The sequence below is a fragment of the Podarcis tiliguerta genome, assembly GCF_965153285.1.
Source record: "Podarcis tiliguerta genome assembly, chromosome: 14".
In the NCBI taxonomy this organism is placed as follows: Eukaryota; Metazoa; Chordata; class Lepidosauria; order Squamata; family Lacertidae; genus Podarcis; species Podarcis tiliguerta.
Window position 1 is genome coordinate 19,628,341 of NC_139547.1, and position 25,796 is coordinate 19,654,136.

Below are 25,796 nucleotides of genomic sequence, written 5' to 3' on the forward strand. Positions count from 1 at the left end.
ACAGCGTCCAAGAGAGCCGAGGTCCACACGGGGGCATTCTGCCTAGTGCCCTCACCCCCTTCTTTCGAATTTGGGGGTGATTTATCGGCAAAGCAGGCAAGGGCAGTGTTCTCCATTCCCTTGGGGCAACAAGGGAGGCTGCCTACTCCCATAACAGCCTCTTAATTACCCCGTGTGGGTCGGAGAGATGGTATTGTCAGCCATCTTCCAATGTGCCCCTAGTGGCCCCCCTCCTCCATCTCTACTTCAATGTGGACATATAAGTATAAAGAGGCAAAGAAACCTGCAGGAAACTGAAATTCAGCCCCCGAGAAACCTAGCTCAGCAAACACATGACTTTTGCCAGATTAACTTTCAGCTGCTTGAGTTGAATTTGACAAACCTATTTGTTTCCTACCTGCCCCCTAATTGGAAATTGAAAAATAGCTTTTTCCCCTGACCCCCAGTTCCCAAATCCATTCTCTCTCTCTCCTCCTCTCTCTCACACACATCAACCAACCATTTTTTCTTATGGCATCATTATGCTCATTAACTTGTGGGGGGGAACATGGCCCCCTTAAATATTTTATTGGGGGGTTTGAAGGGAATAATAATAATAATAATAATAATAATAATAATAATAATAAGACTCCCATCTGGCTGGGTTTACCCAGCCACTCTGGGCGGCTCCCATCAGAATATTAAAAACACAATAAAACCTCAAACATGATAAACTTATCCATCAAATAGACTTATCCATCAATCCCTGGTGTATACATATACATGCATTTGGAGGTATTGAGAAGGACCTTGGCTCCTAGGAGTCGGCTCCTATGGAAGCAGCTCTGATTGGCATAAGAGCTGGAGGCTTCACCCTCTGGGGTGCTAATCTAGACAAGTGTTTCAGTGTGCTTCCCCCTTTTCCCCAAGTGGTCTCACAGGCAGCTAACCACCTTGGCCCTGTGGTGCGGTGGCAAGAGGGGTGTGTGTGTTTCTGAGAGCTGTCCAGAAACCCAGGCAACTGGTATGGCAACATTAAGTCCTCGAGCAGTGATACCCAGATTCATTTGCTCCTCAAGGTCATTGGCAGCTTGGAGATCTCCTGCCAGGTCCTCCTTCGCTTGAGTTCCATCCAACTAAGTTTTAGTCTGAGTAGATCCATTGAATTGACTGGCTCTAAGTTGGCTATTAGGGACGCGGGTGGCGCTGTGGGTTAAAGCCTCAGTGCCTAGGGCTTGCTGATCGAAAGGTCGGTGGTTTGAATCCCCGCGGCGGGGTGCGCTCCCGCTGTTCAGTCCCAGCGCCTGCCAACCTAGCAGTTCGAAAGCAACCCTGGGTGCAAGTAGATAAATAGGGACCGCTTACTAGCGGGAAGGTAAACGGCATTTCCGTGTGCGGCTCTGGCTCGCCAGAGCAGCGATGTCACGCTGGCCACGTGACCCGGAAGTGTCTTCGGACAGCGCTGGCCCTTGGCCTCTTTAAGTGAGATGGGCGCACAACCCTAGAGTCTGTCACGACTGGCCCGTACGGGCAGGGGTACCTTTCTTTAAGTTGGCTATGAGGGTCAGTGGCTCTGCTCAGAGTAGCATTAACATTGGCTGCAAACTCTTGCCCCTTCTCTGAGGATGCCTCTTGTTTCAGTACCAGGCAGGGCTAAACCATCACATCGCTGAGCAGTTCAGTATATTTTCTGATCCAGAGGAAAACAAAATGTCTTGAGGACGTGCTGCTTCATTAGTAATGCAGCTGAGTGCATAATGTCATTGTCTTCTTCTGTAATGGGATTACTGCTTCCCACAGTAATGGGATTCCATTACTGCTTGTTATTTATCTGTTACATTGCTTTCCAGTTCTATGTGTAGAACTTTGGACAAATATCCAAAAGCAAACACTTCTTTTTTCAAAAAAAAAATATCTGATGCAAGTGGGCATTATAAATTGGAGTAGGCCGTAAACCAGGCAAGGTAACTGTGAACGTCTGTGTTGAAATATCACCCCCTTACACACAGATACACACACACAACATACAGTTCTGACATCTGATCTGACATTGGCGACACGGTCCCCAAATCCCACTTGGCAACCTTAAGCGTTAAAAATGTGGCTTTTGTTTATGTATTAAGGGAGCTGTTTGTGGATTTTGTTTGTTCATTATGCTAACATTAATCATAAGACTATAAGAAGAACCTGCTGGATCAGGAAAATGGCTCATTCAGTCCCAGCTTCCTGTTATCATGGTAGCCAACCAGAGGTCTGTGGAACACTCACAAGCCGCATCTGAGCACAAGAGAACTTTCCTCTCCTGCAGTTTCCAGTAACTGGCATTCAGAAGCATCACTGTCTTGACTGTGGAAGCCATCATGGCTAGCCCTATCCTCCATGAATCTGTCTAATCCTCTTTTGAAATCATCCAAGTTGGTGGCCATCATTGTCTCCTGTAGCAGGGAGTTCCATAGTGTAACAAAGCACTGCAGGAAGGAGCACTTTTTATGTCTGTCCTGAGACTTCCAACATTCAGCTTCATTGTTCCGAGCACAATTCAAAGTGTTGGTGCTGACCTTTAAAGCCCTAAACCGCCTCAGTCCAGTATACCTGGAGGAGCGTCTCCACCTCCATCGTTCTGCCCGGACACTGAGGGCCTTCTGGCAGTTCCCTCACTGAGAGAAGCCAAGTTGCAGGGAACCAGGCAGAGGGCCTTCTTGGTAGTGGCGCCCACCCTGTGGAACGCCCTCCCACCAGTTGAAAAGAGAAAAATAACTACCAAATTTTTAGAAGACATATAAAGGCAGCCCTGTTTAGGGAAGCTTTTAATGTTTAATAGGTTATTGTATTTTAGTGTTTTGTTGGAAGCCGCCCAGAGTGGCTGGGGGGACCCAGCCAGATGGGCGGGATATAAATAATCAATTATTATTATTATTGGATATCCCTGAGTTTTATGAGAGAGGGAGAAAAACTTATTTCTCTCTACTTCCTCCATGCTAAGCATAATTGCATGAACTTGTATCATGCCATCTCTTACTCATCTATGGTCATGTGGTTCAGATGCCTGATTATCGTCTTCCAAAGCAACTACTCTATTCCTAACTTAAAAATGGAAAGCAAAATATCGGTTGACGACAAAAGAGGTTTAAAGACTCTCTCAAGGCTAATCTTAAAAAATGCAGTATAAGCACAGAAAATTGGGAAAAACTGGCCTGCCAGTGCTCCAATTGAAGAATATCCTTTACCAAAGGCATCATGGACTTTGAAGAAGCACGAACTCAGGATGCAAGGGAGAAATGTGCTAAGAGGAAGACACACTTGGCAAATCCTCACCATGATCAACTCCCACCCAGAAACCTATGTCCCCACTGTGGAAGGATGTGTGGATCCTGCATGGGCCTCCACAGTCACTTACACACACACTGTTAAGACCATGTTCATGGAAGAGAATCCTGCTTGGCTACAAGTATCGCCAAAGAAGCAGAAGAAGAAAGACCTTTCCTCTAAACTGGAAAGTCCCAAATGCTGCAACCTTTCCTCTTGCTGGCATGGCTCCATTCCCTTGATAATGTTGGTTGTCCTTTTCTATAATGTGTCCAACTCTACCATATACTTTTTGAGTTGAGGCAACCAAAACTGTACACATTATTCAAAATGGTGGTTCACATAATGGCATTATATTATCGGCATTTTTTTTTAAAAAAATCCATACACTGGGCTGACAACTTCCTTTTCAGTGATGTCTCAGATTGATTCACCTGGTTTGAATGTTCAGATGGCAACAGAATGGACAATTTTGTGTAGGAGCTGTAGGAGAGGACTTTGTCTGGTATTCAGTATGTTACTTCCTCTTTGTCAGCCTTTCTCAACCTTGGGTCCCCAGATGTTGTTGAACTACAACTCCCATCATCCCTAGCTAGCTGGCCAGAGCTCAGGGATGATGGGAGTTGTAGTCCAACAACATCTGGGGACCCAAGGTTGAGAAACACTGCTCTGCGTGGTGGGCAGATCAACTTGAATCTCCTGGTGGGCCAAGTTTGGCATGTGAACCAGAGGTTCCCATCACTTCTCTATAATATAGAACACCCACCACTTTTATTCTGGGATGCCAAAATGTTTTTTTGTGATGCCTAGCCCTCCCCCCATCTGAAAAAGGTCTCACCCACATTAACAAGCAGCCCCTAGAGGGCTGCCAATGGATGGCCCCCTGCCCTCAGCCACCCCTGCTATATAAGGAAGTAAGGCACACACTAAATACCTAGGGCATTGGTGCAAGCATTGAGTTGGGAGCCAGAAGTGACTCACCCTAGTAGCATTGCCAGTTGTGATTTACATCTCTGCAAAACTCAGACACCCAGTTTTGTGAGCATCCTAGAACCAACTCTTAGTGAGCACTCAAGGTGGAAGCTTTGCCCTCGTCCTTTGGCCCCTTCCAGCCCATACTGTGCTTCTGATGTAGGACTTCTTGCCAGCTGCTTAAAAGTGAAGGGAATGTGGCATGCGGATTATTGTTTTGTTGTTCTCCCAGAGGGAATGAGCGAGGCTGAAAACAAGAAAACATCTCCCCACCCCCTGTAGACCTCCATTTACCAGCTAGCGAGGAGGACCTGTTTCCTATCTCCCATTGTGCCCTGGCCTAAATTGTAATAACAACATCATGCTATTTTTGATTCCGTATTTGCGTGGAAAGCTTGCGGTCTCTTTGTGTCTGTGTTTTGCTTTACCTCTTTTAGAATCCAGTTCTTCTCTTGACATTTCTGCTTAATGTAGCAAAACATGACCTTTGCGAAAGGACACTTCCAGAGAGATGAGTATTCCCTTTTTTATTCTGCCTCAGAGTTGCTCCCCCTTTGTCCTTTCTCCCATCTGTTTTCTCTCTCCTCTACCCTAATCTTTCTTTGATTAGAGGATGGGGGGAAAACAACCACTTTCTCCCCACATCTATGGAATGCTTCTTGGTCCAATTCTGTCCCTATTGGACTTGTCTATTGAGAGATGGATGAACTTGAATGAAAGCTAATTAGATAACACTGAACTTAACCCAGGGTAGGGATGACCAATTCTGACAATTTCAGTTTCTCTAATTTTTTTCAGTTTCTCTTTAGTTCTCCAAGTTCACACTGCAGTTCGCAACATAAAAAAACAACAACCTAAAAAGAAAACATCAGCAAATTTCTTCTAATATACACATTCTTGTATAGGAGGTTGCCTAATAAATGCATTTTTCCTTAAGCATGTTTTCCCTAATATTTATATTTTTCCTCATAAGATGCAATTTTGTATGTTACTTTCACTAATATTTTTTCCTGCACACTTTCTGCACACACCTTAGACTAGACAGTTCATCCTATCATGTCTCCTCTCAGCTGGCATATGTACTACATATGCATTTTTGTACACGTTACTTGCTGGAGAACTTTGCTGCAAAATTCAGAGAAGTGCGAATTTTGAAAGATGGCAGCGTTTTAATTCTTGTATTGTTTCAGAAAGTGAAATTTAGGTAGATTTAAATGCAAACAGAATCCTATTCCCCCCCCCCATCCCTATGCTTGTGAGAGCCAGTTTCAAGACCTTGTTGTTTTGATTTCTTGTTACTATTATAAGAACGGAACGTGCCGCTTTTGCAAAGGAACAAATACAAAAAACAAAGCAGAAAAAACCCTCAACCCCATGGAAACCCCATGGCCTTGGAATAAAAATTGCCACAAAGAGAGGCAAAAGGTCAAGGTGTCAAACTGAGGCAGGTTCTGTGTTAGACTGTGGCTAGAGTCTGATTCTGGCAAAGGCCAGTAGAGAAGAAAGGGGCTGGTGGATGGGTACTGAGTGGAACAAATGAGAGCTAAAAAGTGTGGAATATAGCCAAATATGGACTTAAGGTGGATCCCTGCTGCCAAGGATTTGCCTTGGGTAGAATAGCTTCCACAGTGACTGCCTCTTTAAGGAGGCCATGATCCATTTATCCAGGTGCCAAGAGGAGGGGTGGGAGCTCAAGAGCTCAACCAGCCTAGAAGAAGTAGAAAGAGATTAGCTTGCCGGAGAAGGAAGGGGAGAAGGGAGAGTCTTTAAGACCTCCAGGTTCTCTTAAGTCCAGTGTAATGAAGTGCCCTCCATGCGTAGTTGGACTACAACTCCCATCAGCCCCAGCTTGTTCCAGAGATGAAAATCATAGTTCAACAGCAACTGGAGAACATCAGGTTTTCCACACCTGTCTGAAAGTGTACATTTTCAGTGTCCTGAGTTGGACAGTGCTGGGGTCAGCTTTGTGTGTATTGCCTACCTCCACTGTTCGAAGCTGTATGTCTCTGAAAGCCAGTTGCTGGGGAAAGCAAGTGGGGAGGTTGCTATTGCACTCAAGTCCTGCTTGTGGGCTTTCCATAGCTATCTTTTGGCCACTGTGAGACCAGGATACTGGACTAGATGGGCCCTTGGCCTGATCCAATGGGGCTCTTTTTATGTTATTAGAATGTGAGCTTAAGAGGAGCATACCACTGTCTGGCCTCAGCTTCTCAGAGGTGGCTCCTTGGCTCATGGCTCTGTGCTTCTCCTTCAGTTGTGTGCCTCCTTTAATGAACTACTGCTGAGGGACCCCAGAAACAACTTTGGTCCACAATGAGTCTAGTAGACTAGAGTAGATTTTGAGATTAGTAGACCCAATTTGAGTCACTTGACTCAAATTGATTGTTGTTGTTGTTGTATATAATTCAACAATCTCAAAAGTCTGAGAGTCAGTAGCATAAATATTGCAAAGGTGTGGTGATCTTTGATGAGTAGTTACCCAGACCTCTTTGCTGGTTGTGAAGGGGCCTCCATGACAGTTTAAGCTCCAGGGCCCCCAAAATGTAGGTCAGCTACTAGCTGAGTGCAACAAACAGTTCCAGGTGTAACTAGGGTTGCTGGTTGTTGAGCGTTTTCTAGTTTTGCCAAAAGCCATTGAGCTATTTTTATGGAAAATTGGCAAAAACAGCCCTGCCAATGTGGATTGCTATTTTCCTGGACATTTTTATGATTTCTGCCTGGACACTGCTAGAGACAGTATGGCAGTGATGATCAAACCTGGCCTTCCAGCTGTTTTGGGACTACAATTCCCATCACCCCGACTGGTCCTGTTAGCTAGGGATAGTGGACGTTGTAGTCCCAAAACAGCTGGAGGGCCAAGTTTGGCCATCACTGCAGTATGGCAACCCTGGGAGTAACAAGGACAAAGCTCATGGCAACTGATGAACTCTAGGAAATGTGGTGGTGGGGAAGCTGGACCAGAATGGTGCCAGGGGTGATGGAGACCTTGTATAAACAGAATGGAAGAGCTCTGAGAAGGGACGTGATTTGATTCATCGTCATCACCAGCATTTTGGTTCTAATAGCCCTTGCCTCCTTCTAGCTGTTCACAGTGCACTAAAGCCATACAGATAATTAGGTAATGTAAAATATCTAAACCAGAGAAACTGAGGAGAGTGGGGGAATCTAAACACCAATATCCTGATTAAACATAGTTGAAAGCCGGATGAAATACATGTGTGTATTTCCTTCCTAAAGACAATGGATGGAACTAGTTTAGCACCCTTTGGGGAGGGACTTCTGCAGCCGAGTTGCTGCTACAGAGAAGGCTCTGTCTCAGATTCCCACCCATGGAAACACTAGGAATATAGGAAGTTGCCTTGAGTTTGGCTTCCGATGCTGTGGTTAAAACCTTAAAATATATTCACCCTTCAATCTGTTGTACAGCACTGGGGACCATTCAAGAAGGGGCCATATCAGTGGCAGAGTTTGATCAGTGGGAAGACCTCTTGCTGAGACCCTAGAGAACTACTGCCAGTCAAAACAGAATAAGTGGACACATGGTCTGTTGTTGTAGAAAGCAGCTTCCTAGGTTACTCGCTGATTCTTTCCCCTTTATCATGGGGCGAGGAACCTGTGACCATCCAGTTGTTGTTGGACTACAACTCCCAGCATTCCCTGATCATCGGCTATGTTGGCTGGGGCAGATGGGAGTTGGAGTCCAGTTCCCCATCTCTGCTTTACTACGCAGAGTTGTGTGTTGGTGTCATCTCTATAGAAAATAGCACTTTTCCTCTGTTGATGTCCTTGTTCTTTCTCAGCTCCCTAAGTGGTACAGGGAGGGGATGTGAAAGGGTGGGGTTTTGGAGGCTGGTTTGTAAATGCTGCCTGTGGAAAACAGATTCTGCCCCCCTCTTTTTTTTTTGTCTTTTCCCGCTGGAGTGGAGGGGACTTCTCAGAGGTTGTCTTGGGTTGCCATGGCAGCAGCCTCATTCGGTGTGAATATGGCAAAGATGGAAAAGGCAAATTTAGATCCCTTTAAAAAAAAATCCTTGCGGTATTAAAATTCCTTGCTGTGCTTTCATAAGGATGGCCTGCCAAACACTCTCCCCATCTTGCTATAGTTTGTTATGTGTACACACCCAGCAACCATGTTTCCACAACCCACCTTCCATTAAAAACACAAAAATAAAAAAGTATAGTTATTAAGGCCTGCCTTGGGTCCCAACTGCACTATATGTTTAAATAGTCCAAATGTTGGGTGTAAAATATTATGGAGCAGGTATTTTAAGGATGTCAGTATGTGAAGGGGATGAAGGGGTGTGCGACAGTGAGTGAGTGAGTGACAGACACACACACACACAGAGAGAGAGAAATTTTCCAAAAGGAGATAAATATAATATGATAAAGGGACGCGGGTGGCGCTGTGGGTTAAACCACAGAGCCTAGGACTTGCCGGTCAGAAAGTCGGCGGTTCGAATCCCCGCAACAGGGTGAGCTCCCGTTGCCCAGTCCTTGCTCCTGCCAACCTAGCAGTTTGAAAGCATGTCAAAGTGCAAGTAGATAAATAGGTACCGCTCCGGCAGGAAGGTAAACGGCGTTTCTGTGCACTGCTCTGGTTCACCAGAAGTGGCTTAGTCATGCTGGTCACATGACCCGGAGGCTGTACGCCGGCTCCCTCAGCCAATAAAGTGAGATGAGCGCCACAACCCCAGAGTCGGTCACAACTGGACCTAATGGTCAGGGGTCCCTTTGCCTTTACTTTTATGATATGATAAGTTGCCAAGAGGGGGAATACAATACCACCACCATACTTTAAAGCAGTTCCATACCATTTTAAACCTCCATGGTTTCCCCCAAAGAATTCTGGGAACTGTAGTTTGTAAAGGCTTCTGAGAGATGTTCCCCTTGCAAAGGAAGAATTCAAAGAGTTCTCTGGGGGATTGGGTTGTTAAACCACTCTTGAGAATTATAGCTCTATGAGAGGAATAGGGCTCCCCTAACAACTCTCACTACCCTTCACAAACTACAGCTTCCAGAATCCTTCGGGAAGAGGAGAAGCCAGGACTGTTGCAACACTGCTTTAAGTGTAAACTGCAGATCTGTGAAAAATGGGCTGGGGTTTCATTTATAAGTTTTCTTACCTTCCCTTCTCCATGAAGTCCCAGAGAGAGTTACAACGATGTAGTTATAAAAACAAAACTCTTTCAGTTCTACAAATTTAATAAATAAAAACAAGCAGAAGCATTCCAGAACAGTGTAAATTGAGCAAAAGAGGTGGGTCCCACAAAACAAAGTACCTTAACTGTCAAAAGCCAGCAGAAGTTATGTAACAAAAGATCCTAGTGGGAATGAGTTCCACAGTTTAAGGGCCACCACAAAGGAAGCTCTCTCCTGGGTTGCCTTTCCCGTCACTTCCGAGGGTGGTGGAAAGACCAAGACAACTCCTTCTGCAGATCTTAACACTCCTGTTTAGAGTTATAATTGTTTCACATACATTATCTTGTTCCAATGGCTCTGTAAGGCAAAGTCATTGGGTTGTTTCCAAGTATGCCCTAGTCAGGGTAGACCTATGGAAAGTAATGAACCTAAGGTGGGCTTGTTTATTAACTTCAGTGGGTCTACTCTGGGTAGGACTAGCATTAGAAACAACGAAGAATTATTATCTCCATATTGAAGAGGAAGGATCTGAGAGAGAGAGAGAGAGAGAGAGAGAGATAATTGCCAAAGTTCAACTATAAGTCCTAGCCCAACACTGAATTAGGTGCAGTTAAGCCTCTCAATGAATTAAATTTTGCAAAATAGTAAAAGTGGTGGAGCGAATAGTGGAAAATAAGAGCTATAATGCAAATTGAATAATTTCTACAGCTTGCAGAATTAATGTCACAGAATTTGGATTGCCTGGGCATTTAACTTTTTTAAAACAACAACAACAATGACATTGTATGGAATACTTACCACACTGATAAAACACCTGTTTAGGCATTGGGCCTACTTTGACATTAATATTAGAGTACCAATAGATCCTCGGAAATATAATAGATTTTTCCTTGTTTAATTAGAATCATTTATTCATGCTGAGAGAGCACATTTTACAATATATTGATTTTTCATTTTATCTTTCTAATTTTGGTTGTCGTGGGGAAAGACTACCTTAATTTCTCTTTTTCTAGTGTGTATCCCCCCCCCCAACTTGTAATATCTCTACTTCTACAGGGTAATTATGAGCTGAGCTCAGTTGCAGAAGTTGCAATACGGAGATAATTATTCACAGTAAATTCTTCCTCTCTCTTTTTTTCTCCCCCTCTCAGAAATCTCTCTGGTAACCGGCTGACTACGCTGTCGTGGCTACTCTTCAAGACATTGAGACTTACTGAGCTGTAAGTTTTTACTTGGGACGTGTTTTCTGCAAATGCAAATGGGAGGGGGGAAGGCCAAAGGAAGTGTCAGTTAAGGGTCCTTTTCAGGATGCAAATGGGAGAGGAAGAGGCAGTTAGGAGACCTTTTAAGGATTCAAACAGGATGGAAAGATTGAAGGAAGGTGTAGTTAAGGGCCACTTTGAAGCAGAAATGCATATCAACGATAAAGACATGGCTGATGCAGGAAAATGGCAATCCTGTGTTAACCCTCCTCCTCTTCTGAAGGTAAAAAAAACTGGGACACAGGTGGTCTAAACCACCAAGCCTCTTGGGCTTGCCGATCGGAAGGTCATTGGTTCAAATCCCCATGACAGGGTGGAGTTCCCATTGCTCTGTCCCAGCTTCTGCCAACCTAGCAGTTCGAAAGCACGCCAGTGCAAGTAGATAAATAGGTACTGCTGCGGCGGGAAGGTAAACGGCGTTTCCATGCACTCTGGCACTTGTCATGGTGTCCCATTGCACCAGAAGCAGTTTAGTCATGTTGGCCACATGACCCGGAAAGCTGTTTGTGGACAAACCCTGGCTCCCTCAGCCTGAAAAGTAAGATGAGCTTCACATTCCATAGACAAATTCAACTGGACTTAACCGTCCAGGGGTCTTTTATTTTTACCTTTTACCTTACCTCTTCTGGGATGTGTTGTGAAACCTGCCTGGTCTCAAAAAAAGGGGGCAGGTGAATCACAGGGCTGGACTACCCAGGAGACAAGGTAAGGTGACCATTTCAGTTGGCAGATCCCAATATGGATCTTCACTCCCCACCTTGTTCCTCATGTAGATCTTTACTTGCCCCTTTTTCCCTGGCTGGAAGAGGGAGGGAATGCCATTTTCTGGTTTCCTTTAGGTGCCAAAATGGGCTGGTCCTGGGCAAGGGAGGAAGAGAAGTTTGCATTGTTGTATCAGGGCTGGAGCAAATCCCCCATGAGAAAAGGTTACAATGTTTGGAGCTGTAGAGCTTGGGTCAGGGAGACCTATAAGTTAAGGGAGGATATGGCAAAGGTATACAAAAGTGTACATCGTATGGAGACTGTGGACAGGGAGAAATGTTTTTCTCCTTCTCTCATAATACTGGAATCAGGCACCATCCAATGAAGCTGAATGGCGAGTGGTTCTGAACAAACAAAAGAAAATACATTTTCACACAGCACATAGAGAAACTATGGAATTTGCTCTCATGAGATGTTGTCATGTTGGACAATTTTAAAAGGAGGCTACACAAATTCATGGAGGATATGGCTATCCATGCCTACTAGCCACCACCCCTGTCAAAAACAAGATGCCTCTGAATGGCAGTCGCTGGGAATCGCAACTGGGAGACTGCTGTGAAGCTCGGGACCTAATTTCAGGCATCCCCGTAGGCATCTCATTGGCCACTATGAGAACAGGATGCTGGACTAGATGGGGCATTGGCTTGATCCAGAAGACTCTCCTTATGTTCTTTGGCACATCTTAGCTGTAGTTTTTAGGCAGACCAGAAGAAGCAATGGCTTTTTGACCTCCCTTCTCTGCAACAACTGAAGCACTTTTCCGACTACTGCATGTGAGATAGGCTAGCATCTCCCTTGGGGCCTAGCAGGTCTGCAGCTTCCTGAATTATAAATAAAGCATTCAGCCCCATATGAGAAGAATAAGTGGACATGAAATCAATGGAGTGGTGCCCTGGTGACCTGTTTTGTTGAGTTTTAGAAATAGTTCTGTGTCAGAAATAAAAGCATATACGTTATGTAGGATTCATCCCAGAGGATCATGGGAATATCTCATTCATCCTCACCTGTGATCAATAGAGCTGTAAGTGAGAAGTGACTTATGGGAGAATAAAGACCAGTCCCTCAAGTGGGACTCAGTGTGTTATCACCAGTGTAAACTCAGCATAGTTGCTCCCCCCTACCGTCAAGTCATTACATGAAGAAAAAGACTGATAGTAATATTGCAGAAATAAAGCAAAGCCCATGCTTGAGGGAGACGTCTGGCTAAAATGCTGAATTTGGAATTGATTCTCTGCGCTAATGGCAACTCAAACACTGTCATGCCCTGGCTTCAGATTATAGCTCGATTCAATTCAGTTCATGTTCAAAGGTGAATTTACATAATTTGTAGTTTCCTAAACAATGCATGAACTGAAACTCAGCCGTCCTTTGAAATTTTCACTTTTCTGAATTTTGCATTGCAGTTTTCCGCCCAAGTAATCTGTCCTAAAATGCATGTATTAAATTGTTGTAGAAATACAGCATACAAAAATGCATTATATTAGAGGAATGTGTTTCAGAAAAATGTGTATACTAGGAGAAATTGCATATAATATATATTAGGAGACATTCACGTTAAGCTGATGACAAATTTTCATGAGCAGCTTTTTAAAAATTGCAATCTGATGTTGGAGAACTGAAATTAAGATTGGGAAAATGCAAAAACTCAGAGAAACCATGAATGGTGTATTAGCCCATCCCTAGTGGGAGCCCCTATCTTCTGGTAGAGCACACTTCTTTATATTCATAGCACCTGAGATTTAATTCTCCATTGAAATGATCCGAGATAGCTGAACTGCAATAAAGAGAGACCATGGAGTGCTGTTGATCCTTAATGTGGACGAGACTGGACTAGATTGACCAAACATCCGACTCTGTATCAGGACCAAGCTACATTTGATGCTTATCATGTAGTTTACCCTTGTCTGCAAGCCTTTTCTTCCCAAATTATCAGTATAGGTCCCCCTTTTAAGGTTCAGGAGCCTGGTGTGGGTCTTGGGGGAGCTTTAACCCTTTAACAGTACAAGAAGATCCTTGCCGGATCAGACCAAAGCTCTATTTAGTCCTGTATTTTGTTCTCACAGATTCCTACGGGGAGCCCGCAAGCAGGACATGAGCGCAACAGCAGTCTTTCCACTTATGTTCTCCATCAAGTGTTATTCAGAGGCATGATCAGAGGCAAATTCAGAGGCATGCCTTTCTCTTTTCCCTTCCACCCGGCATACCTATGGGGAATCTTGTAGGAACAAGACATTAGGCTGGCAACACTTTCAACCTGAACGTACAAATTAAAAAATGCCGTCTGAATGCACTTGCCCTTTCCAGGAATAAGTATTGCTAAATAAGTCTCTAGAGGAGGAAACTTCCAGCTCATCTGGCTATAGCTCTGCAATGGCTCTTAAACAGATGGCTGGAACGGAGGGAAATTAACTTTACAAGGGTGCTAAGAATAGAAGAAAATTACCTCCTCCGACTTGGAAATCCTTTCTAAGATGTAACTTTGTTGTAGATAACTCCACATGGCTTGGGTCGGTCTGACATCAATGCTGTGAGCCTAGGGATGAGCAAATCAGTCTATTACTGGTCCATGGCACTTTATTTCAATTAAATTTGCTTCAAAAAACCAAACAAACGCCACATGAAAAATCACATTTAAGCATGTATTCATATATTTCTAAATTCATCCACATTTCAAAATGTATCTATCCTCAAAATATACTTTAAAAAATACATTTTTAAAAAAGTATTTGGATATATTGGGTTGATTCATTGTGGTGCTAAGTTTAACCTTTAGAAGACATCTGAAGGCAGCCCTGTATAGGGAAGCTTTTTAATGTGAAATGTTTTATATATGTTGGAAGCTACCCAGAATGGCTTGGGCAACCCAGTCAGGTGGGCGGGATACAAAGAATAAATTAATAATAATAATAATAATAATAATAATAATAATAATAATAATTACTATTAGGTTAAAGTCAGTTACTTGTTATGCTTGTGGAAGTTTGCTGCAGAAGGGAAAACACAAGTACAGTGGAACCTCGGAAGCTGAATGCCTTTGAACTTGAATGTTTTGGCTCCTGAAAGATTGTTCCATTTTTTGAATGATTTTCAGAAGCCAAATGTCCGGCATGGCTTCCATGGCTTCCGAGTGGCTTCAGGACGCTCCTGCGGCTAGTTGGAAGCCGCGCCTTGTTTTTGGAGCTGTTCTGGGAGTTGAACAGACTCCCGGAACAGATTAAATTCAAAAACCAAGGTACGACTGCACATTACCAACCATTGTTGTGTAATGGATTGCACAACAAGAATCAGCGGTTGCACAACAAGCATCCATTAGTTACATTGGATTCCTTTGTGGTGCAGCCTTTAAACTCTGCCATCCACTAATGCAGGGGCTCTCACGGTAGTGGACAGAAAATGCTGGAGGTGGCCCATTTAAGCTGCCAAGAATTGTGTTTTCAACATTTGAAGACGTACAAAATCCAGTGTGGGTAGCTATTTTCTGATCCATGCATTAGTCAGAGAGGTTAGGGTTAGATTGGTTCACATGGGAATGTGCAAACGTCAGATTTCTCAAGCATCCCTAGGTGGGCTATAGATTTTCCTCTCTCCTTTCATTCTCTTGCAGCTGGCCTGTGGCATTTTCATCTTGTCTGCTCCTCCTTTGTGATGCTCCTTGCTGAGCCTACCACTGGGGGCAGACAGACGTGCTGAAAAGTCAACACTGGTCATCAGGGAGAAATGTAAAATGTTATTGCTTTGCACCCTGCTTTGCAAAGCTCATTGGAAAAGCAGCTTTTCCAACAAGGCAAGCGGGGAAACTGCAGAGAAGTCTATTTTCTACCAATGCTGGCCCTACTTGGAGCAGTCCCATTGTCATTATTAACTTAAGGCAGGCATGGCCAAACTTGGCCCTCCAGATGTTTTGGGACTACAGTTCCCATCATCCCTGACCACTGGTCCTGTTACCTAGGGATGAATGGTCCTGTTGCCTAGGGATGCCCAAGCCCCACAGCACCCTCTAGAGGATGCTAAAGGAACAGAGAGGGTTCAACGGTCCCAACCATTGACAATTCAATGGTCCCAACCTCTTATGTTTTTGAGCTACTTTCAACTTAGATGTTGGTGTGGCAACTTGCTTGATTGTCTGCCATAGTCACCAAAATCAAAAGTAACAACACTTTAGTTCCTGAAGATTTTGTAAGTTTATGTTTAAAGCACAACATACCTTAACACACAACATTTTTCCTGCATGGAAGGAAAATATGTGTTATGTTGGAAGAATTATGCTTTTAGCTTGCTGTGAGGTACATACCCTAAGGAAGGCATATTGCCTTCCTCAACATGTGTACTTGTGGGGGAAAATAAACCCCTGGCCTGAAAAGACATTAACTTCAGGTAATCATGTTTATTAACTTCAGTGGGTCCACTCTGATTAAAACTAGCACTGGATGCTACCCAATGTCACAAGGGCCCATAACTGATCATTGTGGAAAGCCAGTGTGGTGTAGTGGTTAAGAGCGGTGGACTCGTAATCTGGTGAAACGGGTTCGCGTCTCTGCTCCTCCACATGCAGCTGCTGGGTGACCTTGGGCTAGTCACCCTTCTCTGAAGTCTCTCAGCCCCACTCACCTCACAGAGTGTTTGTTGTGGGGGAGGAAGGGAAAGGAGAATGTTAGCCGCTTTGAGACTCCTTCGGGTAGTGATAAAGCGGGATATCAAATCCAAACTCTTCTCGTCTTCAAACTCTTTTCCCATGCCACTTTTCCTAATGCAATGGGACCTATGGAGGGTTTCCTCTCCAGCTCTTGCTTGAATGCAGACCAGAATTTCCCAATTGTGTGCCTGTATGTTTCTTTCTAGCTACAGAAGTGTCTGGCATTGTGACTGACAGATGTGTGGAAGGAACTGTGTCCATTTTCAGTGCATTATCACCCACTCCTTTTTCATGCTGCCTTACATTGTTGTGGGATGGGAGATGACTAGGGTTGAGATGCTTGATCACCTGTGCCCCATCCTCCTGGCGCTGAGACATTTTTAGCAAGGAGTTGCTGTCTTCTGATGTTTGCTCAAGGAGTGCTGCCCAAAGGAAAGCAAACCTTTTTGTGTGTGTGTGTGTGTAGGATATTCTTTGGAAGTGATGAAGAGCCAACTTCCAGAAGCTCTGCTGAATTGCTTAGATGCTTTGCTGTCATACTGAGATCTGTTCTATGTGAGAGGTGTCATTGATCATGCACACATTATATTCTCCGGAGAGAGTATGGGGGCGCAGGGACACAGAAGTTGCCATCTGGCAATCCTGCTTGAGAGGAACATAGGAAGGTGCCTTATGCTGAGTCAGAACCATTTGCCCCTCCAGCTTGGTATTCTCTAGACTTACTGACAGCAGTTCCCCAAGGTTTCACACATGGGACATCTCCAGCTCTTAACCGGAGATGCTGGGGATTCAGTGGAGGACCTGTTATATGCAAAGCAGAAAATGTAATACTCAGCTAGGACTCAAAGCTTGAAGGGGTCCTCCAGGCAATATGCAACCACCCCGTCTGGATAGCTCACTTGGTTAGAACACGGTGCTGATAGTGTCAAGGTTGCAGGTTCAATCCCCGTACGGGACAGCTGCATATGCCTGCATTATAGGGGTTGGACTTAGATGATCCTTGGGGTCCTTTCCAACTCTATGAGTTCTATGAAGTGGTGTGGGTGATAACCACAGCTAGGAGAATCGAGCATGTCTGGCATGCTATGAATGTTGTAGACAGTACTGCAAGTGCAGGGAAGCCAGCCGCTGTATTTTCTTTCAAAAGAAAGCTAACCCCAGCCAAGTCCCTTAAGTGGCAGAGCGCCTGTGTGCTGGTGGCATGTGGCATGCCCAGTAAAATGCTGGGAGTTAATTTGCACAAAAGCTCCCCTGGGTACTGCGATTAGGACACATTACATCACCAACACGGCTGGGGCAGGCCATTGGAAAAGTCCACCCCGAGGCACACCGCTCTTATATTATTCATGGGGGAGAGTCATGCATTAAGAATGATCTGGGAAGCCTGCATTTTTATTACTTACAGTTCTGCCCCCTGAAGTGCTGCAATGGCAGCTCTCCTTGGCGGACAAATTTCAGGGAAATGTCTTGACACCGGTTTGGATTCCTCCTCTGTCCCAGGGTGGTTTAGCACAGACCCTCCAAGTGTTCCCATTTTCCAGGGACAGTCCCGGATTTTACAGAAGCCATCGTGGTTTCTGATTTGATCCTGAAATGTCCCACTTTTCCTTAGGGCATCCCGGTTTTCATCGGAGAAATGTTGGAGGGTACAGTAAAAAGATAAAGGTAAAGGACCCCTGATAGTTAAGTCCAGTTGCAGATAACTCTTGGATTGCGGTGCTCATCTCGCTTTACAGGCGGAGGGAGCTGGCGTTTGTCCGCAGACAGTTTTTCTGGGTCATGTGGCCAGCATGACTAAGCAGCTTCTGGCAAAACCAGAGCAGTGCACGGAAATGCCGTTTACCTTCCTGCCAGAGTGGTACCTGTTTATCTACTTGCACTTTTTGGTGTGCTTTCGTTACTGCTAGGTTGGCAGGAGCTGGGACCGAGCAACGGGAGCTCACCCTGTTGCTGGGATTCAAACTGCCAACCTTCTGATCGGCAAGCCCAAGAGGCTCAGTGGTTTAGACCACAATGGCACCCACGTCCCATGGAGGGTATGGTAGGACGTTCCTATTTTTGTGACCCCCCTGAGTCATCTGAGGGCAGCCTGTATAGGGATTTTTTTTTTTTAATGTTTAATGTTTTCTTATGTTTTTATATATGTTGGAAGCCTCCCAGAGTAGCTGGAGCAACCCAGTCAGATGGGTGGGGTATAAATAGTATATAATAATAATAATAATAATAATAATAATAATAATAATAATAATGACATCCCTATTTTCATTGGAGAAATGTCAGAGGGTATGATAACAGTCAATCCCTCTCCCCAGGGAACTCTGGGAATTGTAGATCTACAAGGGGAATTGGGGTCTCCTAACAACTCCCAGCACCTTTAACAAACTACAGCTCCCAGAATTCTTTGGGAGAAGCCATGACTGTTGAAAGTGGTGGTGCAAATGTGGCCTAAGTCCCCATCTCGGCACCCTCTTAAATTCTGCCCTATTTCTTATCATCACTTCCCTCAGTGGTCTAAGCATTCTGTAATATTCCCTCGAGGGTTCTTTCAGACTCATGGTTTTGTAGGGGAGCTTGCAGAGTGTTGGAATAGGGCTTGGGGAGCTTATAGTGCAGAGAGAGACAGGGAAAAGAAATCAATAATAATAATATAATTTTAGTACATAAAATACATGTAAGTATTTTAAGTGGAGTACATTAAAAAGCAGATTCCCCATCTGCGCTGCACAGCTGGGTCAATGGGGGTCTAAGTCTACAAAAGCTAGCTTCTATGATCAATTAAAATGCATGTTGCCTCAGGTCCCTGAGCAGCAGGAGCTCTGAGTCAATGTGTTAAGGCAGAGTCTTATGGATTGAGCCTTGACTTTATGGGCATGGAGGGCAGGGGGCAGATAAAATGGAAACTCTGTACAGGTGAGTAGTGGAAGGAAGGTGCACATCTTTGAAGGAAGGCAATGAAATCTAAATTTAACATGATGTTGAGAACCCTGATTCCTCCTTCCCATAAGGCCCTCGGAGCTGGACCTCAGTGTCCGGGCTGAATGATGGGGGTGGAGACGCTCCTTCAGGTATACAGCAAATGATCTTTTACTTAGAATTATAGAATTCTAGAGTTGGAAGGGAAACCAACAGTCATCTAGTCTGACCCCCTGCACTATCTGCACGTTGTCTGCATAATTATACAACTGGTGCCCTAATTGGCCATCGTATGTGGCTAGGGTACCACCAGAGGATACTTGGGCTGCATTCACACGGCAGTTATTCCACTTCCTTGTTTTCCTAACTGTTAATTTCTGTATCAGCTTTTCCCATGACATAAAAGACATTTCCGGAAAACTAGCAAAATAAAGCACATGTTTAGCACTCATTTCCATGTTATTTGATCTTTTTTTTTTAAAAAAACTATTTTAAAATGGCCTCGGTCCAGTATATCTGAAGGAGCGTCTCCACCCCTATCGTTCTACCCAGACACTGAGGTCCAGTGCTGGGGGCCTTCTGGCGGTTCCCTTACTGCGAGAAGCCAAGTCACAGGGAACCAGGCAGAGGGTCTTCTCGCTAGTGGCACCCGCCCTGTGGAACGCCCTCCCACCAGATGTCAAAGAGAACAACAACTACCAGACTTTTAGAAGACATCAAAAGGCAGCCCTGTTGACGGAAGCTATTAATGTTTGATGTATTACAGTATTTTAATATTTTTTGGGGGGAAGATGCCCAAAGTGGCTGGGGAAGCCCAGCCAGATGGGCGGGGTATAAACAATAAATTATTTTTATTATTATTATTTATTATTATTATTATTATTATTATTATTATTATTATTTGCGGCCCCCTTAACCTGGAAAATCATGGGAGGAAAGTGATGACATTTGGGGCAGTACACCAACATACAGCTAGTACTTTCCTGTCATTTTTATGGGGGGAATCATGCGGAAGCAGAATCACGCAGCTCTGGAAAGGGCGGGGAAGTAGCAATGATGTTCATTGTGGTGTCAAACCATACCTATTAGCATGAACGTCAATTCCATGGCACGGCTGTATATTGCTAAAAAAAAGGCCACAGTTCCATCACACAACAGACTAACACAACAGACTCTGCAGTATGAAAGGAACATTAGAAAACCGCGATAGAAGCGCTAGTGTTATAATCAGGAAAATGAATGCAATATTCCCCACAAATGTACCCTTTGTCCTGGAGCCCCTTGAAGCTGAAGCTGGCCCTGTATCAATATTTTAAGGACATCGATAAATTCTGCTAATTTTCCTGCACCTAGCCACATTCCTTTCTTCTCTCTTTGTCTCCTGGCTGTTTGGTTCCCAGCTTCCCAGCAGTCTCTAACCCAGGCCGACCTTCTGAGGCCAGCTCCGCTGCCATAATTCCATGTAACCTTTACCTCCTCTCCACCTTTTCTCTCTCACAGTCTCCCCTTCTCTTTCTGTGTAGGAGGTTAGAGCGAAACATGTTCAACTGCAGCTGCGACATCCGCTGGATCCAGCTGTGGCAGGAGAAAGGCGAAGCCAATTTGCAGAACCAGAACTTGAACTGCATGAATACAGAAAACAAAAACATAGCCGTGCACAAGATGAATGTCAATCAGTGTGGTAAGGAAAGAAAAAAGCGACACCCCAAACACCACCCACTTAATTAGGCATCTGTGCTAGATTATGATTATTCCTTCTATTTTTGTGGTCCAATCTCTGGGTGCCGTTCTTGGGGTTTTTTGTGTGAAAACAGCACCAGGAACATCCATGCACAAAAGCGAGGCACCAGCGGACTCGGGGGAATCCCATCTTTTTGCAAAAGTACAGAAAGAAAGAAAAAATAATCTTTAGCAGGGGAATCCTTGGAGGCCTAAATCAATTCAGTGAGGACTGAGTGTATTCAGTCAGCTAGGAATGCTGGCTGGCAATTGGATGGAGGAGGTGGTGGGTGGGAAATGGCAGTGATGGTATGAAGTTGATGGAAACCTGATCAGTTGCATCCCACCCTGTAACAATTTGTTGCAGGTTCCACTGGGGGCAGCGATTGTTGTTATGCATTGCTATGGTTCAACATGCATGGAGATTTGCAAAAGCATAAAAGACAGGTCCCGATCCAAATACAGGGGTACCTTGGGTTACATACGCTTCAGGTTACATACACTTCAGGTTACAGATTCCTCTAACCCAGAAATAGTACCTCAGTTTAAGAACTTTGCTTCAGGATGCGAACAGAAATCGTGTTCCGGCGGCACGGCGGCAGCAGGAGGCCCCATTAGCTAAAGTGGTGCTTCAGGTTAAGAACAGTTTCAGGTTAAGAACAGACCTCCGGAACGAATTAAGTACTTAACCGAGGTACCACTGTAGATTATAATCTGTTAAAAAAATCCTTTCTCTTTGCATGAAGCCGATTTATAGGGATGGACAGACAAGTTCATTTCTGATTTATATCACTTTCTCCTGGGCTCACCATAAAACTGCATTAATCTGGGAAGATCCACTCAAAAATGCGAATGTAAATTTAATTCAGATTTTCTCCCATTTCTCAATGTATTAGCTCGGAATTGTTAAAGTGTATTGTTGATTCCTTGTTACTGAGCCAAGAAAGGGTATTTAAACACTTGAGAAGGGCAAAATGGACTGAAAGTTTCATTTCCAGTCTGCACATCAGGCTTCCCCAACTTGGTGCCCTCCAGATGTTTTTCCATTGATTCCTACCCATCACAAAGCTGTGGTGGAGTAGACAATGCAGGTGTGCTGATGGGCATTGTAGTCCAAAACACCCAGAGGGCACCAGGTTGGGGAAAGCTAGGAAGTGCTGTAGAAAGGAGAGTGCTCTTCTGATTGGGTCCTGCTTGCAGAGTTCCCCGCAGGCATTTGATTGGCACTGTGAGGACAGGATGAGACTTGGGTCTGATGCAGCAGGCTGTTCTTATGTTCCAGTCAGTTTCTATTGGAATGCACAAAGCCTGAATTCCTCCAGCACCACAGATGTATACTGTCCACCTCAACACACACACACAAGCTGTTGCCTTCTCTTGTTTACATAACCCTTCGAGTTTTGAGAGGCCGTTTTTTGTTTCCCTCTTATCGCCGTGATCATCAGGTTTCCCCTTAAACTTATTACCTTTGTTTCCCGGTGGAGTCTCTTGAGCTGCAAACAGCTGTAGCTTCTCAACCCCGTTCTGTACTTCCCACAATTCTTTGTGGGTTTGCTGCTGCTTTGTTTGGAGGAGATATAAAGAGATGGAGTTATCAGCGATGATGCTCCTCTACCTACTCTCTTTGTGTGCCTCCTGGGTGGGAGTCCCTTGGGCAACAAAACGCTGCAATCCATAGGTCAAGGAGGGGAAATATGTGGTCTTCCATCAGCCCCAGGCAGCGTGGCCAGCAGCTAGGAGTGATGGGAGTTGTAGTCTAAGGTCATTTAGAGAGTCACAGGCATGGGGAATGATTCTGAAATGTTCCCTATGCACCTTTCTCTCCAGATTTTGAAATTCTGAACACCCTGGTCTTGTTTACAAATTAAGGATGTTTTGTGGTAGTTGCTGCCCTGATATCAGTAGTGCGACTCCTGCAACACGTTGGCAATTAATGTACACAGAACAATAATTATACATACTTTATCAACCTTCTGAGAAAAATACAAAACATTAAACAAAGTCACAAAGACTTGTGAACTACCCCACCTAAAATGAACCAAAAATGTCTGTTTTCAATAGATATTACAAATGCTTAACTCAGTGTTTTAGATAAGTTCATGAAGATACCAACAAAGGGTGAGTTCGGTGATATTCACAATACCGAGAGATGCTAGTAGAATTGTAGATAGATGTTGATACAGTTGTAGACAATGACGTTGTAGACGACAGGGTGCCGGCGTTTTGCAGCTGTTTCACCCTGTAATTATTGTTCTGAGTATATTAATTGCCAACGTGTTGCGTGAGTCACACTATCAGCAGCACAGGTTGCATTTTTCTAGCCCTGATATCAGTGGCTACTAGTCAGGCTGGCTGTGTTCTACCTCCACTCTCAGTGGCAATGTGCTTTGAATGACAGTTCAGGAAAGGAAGAGTGCCATTTCGCCCAGGTCCTCCCTCCAGGCTTCCCACAGGCATCAGATTGGCCACTGTGTGAACAGGATGCTGGACTTGTTGGGATACCGGCTTGTTCCAGCAGGTCCTTCTCATATGTCCCAAAAGTTTCTGGCAGAGCCAGACAATAACCAAGCTTATTTTGCCACTGCTTGCAATTCCTTTGTTTTCTTCTTACCTTCCCTTTCCCTCTAGGCTACGGATGCAGCAGGTGCACAATTTAATAATAAAACATTTTTTGGGGGAGGGGGAAGCAGGCTTGCATTGCAAGGAGATGGGCTAGATGACCCTTCCAGCTGTACAATTCTATTACCTGATTGCATGACTGAACGCATTACAATTCTCAATGCAAAATAAACAAACACTTTAATTATTAAATTTGTTAGTTGATTTATCTTGCGCAGGACAACCCAAAGTGACTTGAAATCAACCAAAAAGACAGACCACCCTCTCCCACACCTGCGTATAGGTACATTAAAGCCAAGAGGAAAAGGGAAATAGATTAAAAACATCCCCCCCACTTCTAAGAGGCCACAGATAGTTAAAAGTCAAAGGCCTAGCTATAGAGGAAAGTTTTTGCCTGGTGCCTAAAGATATATAATGACGAGCTTCTCTGGGGAGAGCATTCCACAATCTTCATGCAATCCTACATGCAATAAACTCAATAATGTTTTAGTAGCAGAAGAATGTAGGAAACCGCCTTTGTTGTCAGGATCTTCGCCCTTTTCTTCCTGTGCCCTCCCCATAATAGTCAGCATTCTGTGGTCATTGAGCAGCCTCTGTCCTCATGGGACTGTTTTTGCCATACAGACAAATCTAATTGGCTGTGCAGTGTCATCCTTCCTGTTGTACATTCCCTGCTTTACTGGGGACATCATGGAAGAAGATGAAGCCCCAACGTCCAGAAATGGTGCAAAAGTAGCAGACATGGGGTGGGAACAATTGCTGCCACTTGCTGCCAATAGTAGCAGGAAATAGTTATTTTGGGGTTCTGGGTGAGGAATGAGTTGCTTGCCCAAAACCTAGCTTTCACCTTGGAAACATTGGTGCATGGAAGCAAAACACTGCCTGTAAGCAGTCCCTGGCTCGTTGAACCTGATTTTGCTGATTTCCTGGGTCTGCATCAAAACTGGAGTTCCCAGGAAGGCCCTGGATGATGGGCTGGCTTGGTGAAGCTGTGACAAGTTTGTTTTGTGCTGTAGAAACATAGGAAGCTGCCTTGTATTGAGTGAGAGCATTGGTCCATCTATCTCAGTGTTGTCTGCACTGACTGGCAGTTGGCTCTCCAGGCCTGCAGGCTGGGTTATCTCACAGAGATGCCAGGGATCAGACCTGGGGCCTTCTGCATGCAAATCAGATGCTCTGCCACTGCGCTATGGCCCTTCCCCAGTGTGTTATGGCCCGGCGCCACAGAATATGTATAGCAAAACTTGATAAATAGCTCTATCTTCTGCCTGGCTTGCTTCAGAAGGCCTTTAGGGCTTTTCAGTTCAACTCGTTTGCACCGAGGTCAAATGTACTGTAGCTAAACCTGACAAGAGCATTTTGCACGCTCCTCTTTAAAATCAGCGATATAAGAAATTTTGCAACTTTCCTTCACAGCTTCTACTACTGCCTCTCTGCCAATGGCAGAAGCAGGATTGAAGGTTAGATGCTTGCATATTTGTAGCTGCCTCTGTTGTGTGTCTGAAGGCGCCACTGCTCTGGACGGGGTACTTCCCAGCATAGAAGCACACCCAAAATAATGACTCATAGAAAACTCTAGGGAATGTGGGTTCTTCTGAGGACAGTCAAGTCCTTGGGGGAAGAGTGAGAACTTAAGGATGGAGCTACCTCTCCAGGAAACACACACACACACACACACACTTGTATTTTGCATGCAGTTACACTTGCCTGAATAAGAGTACAATGGTACCTCAGGTTACAGATGCTTCAGGTTACAGACGCTTCAGGTTACAGACTCCACTAACCCAGAAATAGTACCTCGGGTTAAGAACTTTGCTTCAGGACGAGAACAGAAATTGCACGGTGGCAGCACGGCAGCAGCTGGAGGCCCCATTAGCTAAAGTAGTACTTCAGGTTAAGAACAGTTTCAGGTTAAGAACGGACCTCCAGAACGAGTTAAGTTCTTAACCCGAGGTACCACTGTATTCCGTGTTGCTTCCTTGTATCTGCCACAAGTTAAAGGGATAGTCACCTGTCCAGGGACTAGGAATGGGGGAGAATTTCAGTTCAGGTCACATGTAAAGATGAACTTGCCTAATTCACAAACAATGCACATACTGAAATGCAGCCATTTTTGGAAATTCCAGATTTTGCACTGCAGCTCTCCACCAAGGAATGGTGCACACATGCATATACTAAAGCATAAAAATGTATCTGGGAAAACAACATACAGAAATGTTTTCTCTTAGGGAAAATTGCTTTGCATAATTATGAATATTGTATGCAAAATTGCATACAGAATATGCTTACGTAGAAGGAATATGCACTAAAATGCTGATAATTTTTTGCGAGGACTTGGAAAAAAAAAAGATCTGCAAACTGATCTGAATATGTGGAGAATTGAAATTGAGACTGGAGAAGTGAGAAACTGAAATTGACCGATTTCTGCTATCCCTGACTGGGACCACTCAAATCCTGTAGCTGGACTTGTGTACATAATTGGGTAGGTAGAG

General features: G+C 44.5%; 1 protein-coding gene across 3 annotated transcripts in view; it reads left to right on the forward strand.

The window, feature by feature from the left end:
* Nucleotides 1–25,796, forward strand: part of NTRK3 (neurotrophic receptor tyrosine kinase 3) — a 409,192-nt gene that overhangs the window by 145,439 nt on the left and 237,957 nt on the right. For all 3 annotated transcript variants that reach the window (XM_083411960.1, XM_083411958.1, XM_083411959.1), the window contains exons 4-5: nt 10,548–10,616; nt 20,490–20,647. In XM_083411960.1, the coding sequence (XP_083268086.1) occupies nt 10,548–10,616; nt 20,490–20,647 (227 nt within the window). The remainder of the gene's footprint in view (nt 1–10,547; nt 10,617–20,489; nt 20,648–25,796) is intronic.